This window comes from Oryza glaberrima, chromosome 5 (genome assembly GCF_000147395.1).
Source record: "Oryza glaberrima chromosome 5, OglaRS2, whole genome shotgun sequence".
Classification (NCBI taxonomy): Eukaryota; Viridiplantae; Streptophyta; class Magnoliopsida; order Poales; family Poaceae; genus Oryza; species Oryza glaberrima.
The window spans coordinates 12521011-12527714 of NC_068330.1; the positions used below are offsets into that span (position 1 = coordinate 12521011).

General features: G+C 46.1%; 2 protein-coding genes across 2 annotated transcripts; both read left to right on the forward strand.

The window, feature by feature from the left end:
* Window positions 1-1184: 1184 nt before the first annotated feature.
* LOC127774174 (verprolin-like) lies at window positions 1185-1790 on the forward strand. The gene has a single exon (XM_052300451.1). The coding sequence runs from the start codon at window positions 1185-1187 to the stop codon at window positions 1788-1790; it is 606 nt and encodes a 201-aa protein (XP_052156411.1).
* Window positions 1791-4465: 2675 nt separating this feature from the next.
* LOC127772512 (ethylene-responsive transcription factor 3-like) lies at window positions 4466-6388 on the forward strand. The gene has a single exon (XM_052298440.1). The coding sequence runs from the start codon at window positions 4934-4936 to the stop codon at window positions 5783-5785; it is 852 nt and encodes a 283-aa protein (XP_052154400.1). The 5' UTR covers window positions 4466-4933; the 3' UTR covers window positions 5786-6388.
* The last annotated feature ends 316 nt before the right edge of the window (window positions 6389-6704 follow it).

Genomic DNA, 6704 nt, shown 5'->3' on the forward strand with positions numbered 1-6704 from the left:
CATTGTCGGCTTCGCCTGTGGTACGGGTGATATTTATGCATGAATGCACATGCACTAGTTGCATTTAGGGGGTGTTTAGAGCCAGGGGTGTAAAGTTTTGGCGTGTCACATCGGTTATTATATAGGGTGTCGCATGGGGTGTTCAGGCACTAATAAAAAAACTGATTACAGAATCTGCCAGTAAATCGCGAGACGAATTTATTAAGCATAATTAATCCATCATTAGCAAATGTTTGCTGTAGCACCATATTATCAAATCATGGAGCTATTAGGCTTAAAAGATTCGTCTCGCAAATTAGTCGCAATTTGTGCAATTAGTTATTTTTTAGCCTATATTTAATACTTCATGCAGGTGTTCAAACGTTCGATGTGACATAGCGTACAATTTTGGGGTGGGATCTAAACACCCCTTAAGAACAATCTTGATTTAAATAAACATTCGACAAATCCCTTGTTCTTAAAATAAAGGGTTTGTTCAGTTTGTGCCAAAATGAACGCTACCAAAATTTAGTAATGCCAAAATTTTGGCAAACTAATAACATTGTCAAAATTTTGGTAGGATTAGTTCAATAGTGTTGCCAAAATTCTATATGTATTGCCAATAATTGGTAACAAACTAAATATAGCCACATAATTGTCAATTTTACTAAATAATGGTATGGTTGAAACTGTCATCAATTTGAACAGCCCCAAAGTAAGTCGAGGTGCGTCATGTCTGACGGTGAGAATCTCATGCGCCTGCTACTACACCGATATACATCAAGTGCACTCAAACATGAAAATAAAAAGTTAGTTAGGGTAATTGCGTATCTGCCCCTGCTTTGAAGTGTAACTATCAATTTAACTCTAATTTTTCAAGTTTGCTCATTTAACCCTTATTTTAAAAAATGAAGGTCGGATCTAACCGTATTCTGTGAAGGGCAAGCTAACAGTGTTAACTTCAGGGAAAAATAGACGTTTATACCCGCTCATTTGACCCTAGTTTCTAAAATTGCTTATTCAACATTTTTTTTTCACGCGCCGGCGTGCTCCCGAGCCGCCAAGCTCTGCCCTCCACACGCTGGCGAGCTCTCGTGCCGCCGCCCAGCCTCCTCGGGCCGACAAGCTCCCGCGCCGCCGCCCGCCCTCGCATGTACCGCTGTCGGCAACCATCTGGCCTCCGCGCGCCAACGAGCTCCCACACCATGCTCCACGCGGTCACTGCCGTGCGCCGACACGACCGCCCATGCTCCCACCGTGCGCCGGCGCTGTCACCGCCGCTCCCATCGCGGGTCGGCGCCTCCAAAGCTCCCGCCGTCGCCACGGCCGTCCCTGCTCAAACCGCACGCCGACGCCGTCGCCGCCGCTCCCACCGCGGGTCAACCCCTTCGCCGCTCACGCCGTCTCTCCCGCTCCCCACCATCGCCGAGGCCGCCTCTGTTCCCACTACGCACTGCCGTCGCGCTCCCACCGTGGTTTATCGCCTCCGCCGCTGCTCCCACCGCGTGTCGCCGCGGTCGCCGCCGCCGGTGGTCCTCCTGCCCTCGTCGCCTCGCCCCTCTGTAGCCGTCGTGCTGCCGGTGGTCCTCCTCGTCGCGCCGCTGCCGTCGAGCCCAGCTGCCCCCCGAGCTGACACAACCACTGCCGATGGTCTGCCAGCCCTCGTCGCCCCTCTGCAGCCGCCGCTGCCGCTGGCGGTCCTCCTCATCGTGCCGCCGCCGTGGAGCCAACGTAGCCGCCGCAGCTGCAGCCGCGATGACCGTCGCACCTCCAGCCATTTGTGCTCTGGTGAGAGAGGATACAGAGCATAAGAAATGAGTAAATAAGGGCATTTTAGTTATTTAGGCTTGTAAATTTATTTTTTTAATTTTTTCTAAATGGAACCCTGACGGTTTTTGGAAATAGGGTGAAACGGTAACTTCAATTTTAAAAAACGAGGTCAAATAAGCAAACTGGGAAAAACGATATCAAATTGGTAGTTAAGCTTCAAAATAGGGTCAAATAGATCATTGTCCCAAAGTTAGTATACATGAAACGGATAGGGAAAATTGGAACTATGCCATTATATGACGTGTTACAACTTATTGATATATTACCAATTTTTCTAAAAGGATTTCTATGAATATGCACATGGACAAGCACTTGTGAGGTGAATAACCAGAGATGAAGTATTTTTGAACGTAGCTGGTAAAAATAAAAAAAAAAGTGTTTTTATTAACAGTAATATGTGCTGTTTTTTTTTCCTTTGGAATGAATATGTGGTGTGTGTTGTGCACCGCTTCGAGCCTGAAATTAATCTGTGTTTCTTTGTATATATGTAAATTTAATTTTGAGTTGATTTTATTTAATGATGATACATGGCATTATGTTGCACATATCAATTTTTTTTAATTTTCTTTTTCATGTTTGAGTGCACATATATTGTTGTGTTTAGAACGGCAGCACTATACTCTGTGGTAACCCACTGGTATGTCCGTCTTTAAATACTTGTTGCTACTCCTAGATAGGACTCCCATTTGTCTTCGACCATTGTCTGCTCGAATTTTTTTTAATGAAGAGAATATATAAATACTGAAAAATATTTCATGTCAACGAAATAGGTCGCATTCCAGTCCTGAAAACTTTCATACATAATGATATAATAATTTAAAATTTAATTATGGTCAAAATTAAAAAAAATTAGACAGCGATGGTGGTTGTTTGAAATCAAAGCGAATAATATTTTCTCAGTTATGTCCTCTTTCATAGCTATAAATTTACAGGGTGTGCTTTCATAAGGTTCAGTGTGTGCACACGTGTAGATGAGCTTCTGCGTTTATACTTGTTTTGAAAACAAAATAAAATAAGTTTTATATGAGGACAGTTCACCATTATAGTCAGAAAGGCCATCATTATTTCGCTTATACTTATACTTATAAGCTAAAATTTACATTTTAAATGTAAATTTTAAAGTTAATTTTGTGATTTTTCATCATGTTTATTTTACAACATTTGCTATTATACCACTAAGGACACGTATGAAAGTTTTACTTACAATTTTTTTGAGTAATTTTTAGAAAACTACAATTTTAGTGACAAAACTATCGGTTTGCTACAACAATAGCGACATATGTTTCAGTTTGCTACAAAACTACTCTTTTTTTAATTTGCTAATAAGTGGTGCGGATAAGTATAAGGATAAGCAAAACGATGGGGCTTAAAGAATTTATATTTGATGATAGTTACTCCCTCCGTCTCACAGAGACTTCATTTTTAGTTTTTTATGTCCAACGTTTCACCGTCTGTCTTATATAATTTTTTTTAAAAAAAATTAGTAACACATAAAATACTATTCATATTTTATTATCTAATAACAATAAAAATACTAATCATAGAAAATTTTTAAATAAGACGAAGAGTCAAACGTTGTATCAAGAACTGAAAAATGGAGTAATTATTTAGGCCCTGTTTCTTTCAGCTTGGGATTATTATAATCCAGATTATTGGGAGTAAGCTGAAAGAAACACACAACTTATTGAAGTAGCTTATTATAATCTGGAGCCCAGCTTATTATAATATGATAAGCTCATTTAGGTAAGCTTTTTCCAGATTATTGGTAAAAAATTACCCACCATGCCACCCTACTCCCTCTTTAGACTTGCAAACCCAATAATCTAGGCTCTAATAATTTAGAAAAAAAACAACTCACCGCTTATTCTACTACAGATTATAACAATCTAGCTTATGGCTTAATAATCTAAATTATAATAATACCAAGCTAAAAGAAACATGTCCTAGTAGAAGTACATTTGGGTCTTGTGCCTCTGGTTGCACTAATGGCCATTTTACTCGTGAAATTATTGACTTGCTGTACGCATATAACTTATAACTTTTTGACCTATTCGTTAATTATATTTACCGGTTCAGCCTACGATATTGATAGTATTTAAAAAAAGAAACAACTGTCACTTAATTATTTTATTGTAAACTCACCAATCATGCCAATCCAGTCACTTACCTAACACAAAAGTTTCAAGCCATTGTATGTAAACAAGCCATCAAAAAACGAGGTGAAGCACACGGAAAATCCCTCGAGCACATGTGAAACTTCCCCGTGATCATGTCTTTTAAACAGGAGTACTAACAAGTACACCTTGATTGAAGTGGATTTTATTATTACACCATGAAGGATCATGGTTATGAACATCAATACATCATCAAGTTGAATTCAAGCAACTTCAAATTCAAAACCACACACGTTTCTTTTGGGAAATAAAAAAAAACAATAAATGAACCAGACAGGGAGGGGCAAAGAAGTAAACTCCCACTGAACACATGAACCGAAGACCACACTGTCCCCTGCACTCGGTTTCACTCTCAGCGCGGTCCAGCTGGACCTAGCAGGTGGGCAAAACAGTAATTTCCCCAAGCGTGATAAGATCAAGAACAGTGGTACTACAGTGGTAGTGGTATCCACCTGTGCCATAAATATATCCTCCACCTCGTCTTACCCCTTTCTCCTCCCACAGCCAACAAATCCCCCTCCTCTCCCTTTCCCGCCCTTAACCTCAAGCTAAAACCCCTCTTAAAACCCCCCGGATTATCCTGAGATCGACGGAGGGTTTCGTGTTTTCTTTTGCCTCGGTTGAGGAGTTCTTGGATCTCTCTGGTTTTGAGGTTTTGGGGGTTTGGGATTTTCCGGGTGCCTTTGCTTGTTTGACCCGGTTCTTGGAGAGTGAGCAGTGAGCTAGTGGTGGTAGTGATAGTTCACTCCCTGGGGGAGTGCTTAGATCTGAGAAATCTTTGGGATTTTCTTTTGTGTTTTTTTGAAGTTGATTTGGGAAGTTTGAAGGAGAAATTTGAGGTCTTGTTTGTTTGGGTTTTACCTCCAATTCGGGTGAGTTTGTTTGCTGGGTTGGTTGGTGCGTTTTCTTGGATGAGATTTGGGGTGACGTCCTCGTAGCGGGCGGTGGATATGCGTCCTCCGGCGATGTCTCCGGCGGACTCCCTCGCCGCCGGCAGGAGCCGCCGTGTTGGGGCTAGCATGCCTCGGCCCAAGCGTGTCCGCGTCTACTTCGTGGACGCCGACGCCACGGACACCGACTCCTCCGGGGACGAGCGCTCCAGGCCGCGCGTCCGGGAGGTCATCGACATCGACGTCGGGGCCGCCTCGCCGGCGCCGGCGCCGGCGCCGAAGCACCCGAGGCGTCTGGTTCCGACGGCGACGGCGGCGCTGGCCCGGCGGCGCGCGGGGATGGCGGCGAGCCGGCGGTTCCGCGGCGTGCGGCGGCGGCCGTGGGGCAGGTTCTCGGCGGAGATCCGCGACCCGAGCCTGCAGAAGCGGCTGTGGCTCGGCACCTTCGACACCGCCGAGGAGGCCGCCGCCGTGTACGACGACGCCGCGCTCCGCATCAAGGGCTCCCACGCCGTCACCAACTTCCCCTCCGACTCCGATACCCCCTCCGCCAAGGCCAACCAGATGAAGCTCCACCCTCGCCGACACACCACCCCGGACAAGACCCCAAGCTCTTCCACCGCCGCCGCCGCCAAGGCCTCCGTCCCCGATCCGACGCCGGCGCCACCGGAGGAGGACCGCGCCAACGACAGCTCGTTCAACCCGTTCGCGTCGCCGACCTCCGTGCTCCGGTACGCGGCAGCGGACGAGGTGACCGCGCCATCCTTCGAGCACCTCCTCGTCGAGCTGGGCGACCTCTCGGCGCCGCCGCCTTCCACCAAGGCGGCGGAGTTCGACTGGCTGCCGTGGTGGGAAGGGGAGGACTTCGTGACGGCGGGGCTGACGGCGAGCAACGCCGTCAGCGTGAAATGACGCCGCTGCCCCCCTCCACCCATTTCGCGCTCTCGGGGCGGGAAAAGTTGGCGGGAGACGGCGCATCAGCAGCAACCAGCAGCAATGTTATTACTACTAGTATTATATTAATTTTATTATTATTATTTCGTGGCAGTAAAAAAAAACCCAGCGGAGTTTGTACTCCCTAGTGAAGTGAGCTGTAGTAGTAAATGGTGGTGGCGTGGGGCCCAAGGCGGGCGCTCGCTTTGTGCGTGAGCTGCCTTGAATGGCACGTCTCCCGCGTGGAAACGGAACAGTGTAATTGCGTGGCAGATATTTATTTTTTCTTTCTTTTTTTTTTTTGCTTTTGTTGGGAGTGGAGTGGGGGAGGAGTAATCAAATGGTGGTGTGGCGTTGTCTCTCGTCTCACGTGGTGCGCAGTGGTCAGACCATGTCAGCGCTCACAGCCGCAGTTGGAGTGAAAGAATCGAGTGTGACTAGTGGCTGCTGATGCGGGTGATTAGCTGTTAATTACACACCCTGGTCGTCTCACGAGTCACGACCGGTGACAGCAACGGGGGTTTGTTAATGTGGTTGGTGATTTTTAATCTGATGAGGGAAAATGGATGTCCGGATTTACTACTACTTTTGTCCCGTCTCCTGGATGAATCTCCTATGAGGAGCAACAGTCTTCCACGCTTCCGTAGCTTTCTTTCGAACAAGTGGATTTTGTTTTCTTTACTAATCACTAGCAGTATTACGTCTCGAATTATTGTGTTTTAAGAACGTGCGAAGAAAAGTCAGAGAACGTGAAGAACAGAAGAGGTTATTATTCCACAAGCCGAGTACTTGCAGCAGCCAGAGCCAGATCAAGTGAACATGGCCACAGGCAGCGGTGTGTGCATGTGTCAGTGTCACAGCTCGCATCGCATCGCATCGGCTGCGACGAGAAGAAAAA

Coding starts and splice junctions, on each gene's coding strand:
- LOC127772512 (XM_052298440.1), top strand. CDS start 4,934: ATGCGTCCTCCGGCGATGTCTCCGGCGGACTCCCTCGCCGCCGGCAGG.
- LOC127774174 (XM_052300451.1), top strand. CDS start 1,185: ATGCTCCACGCGGTCACTGCCGTGCGCCGACACGACCGCCCATGCTCC.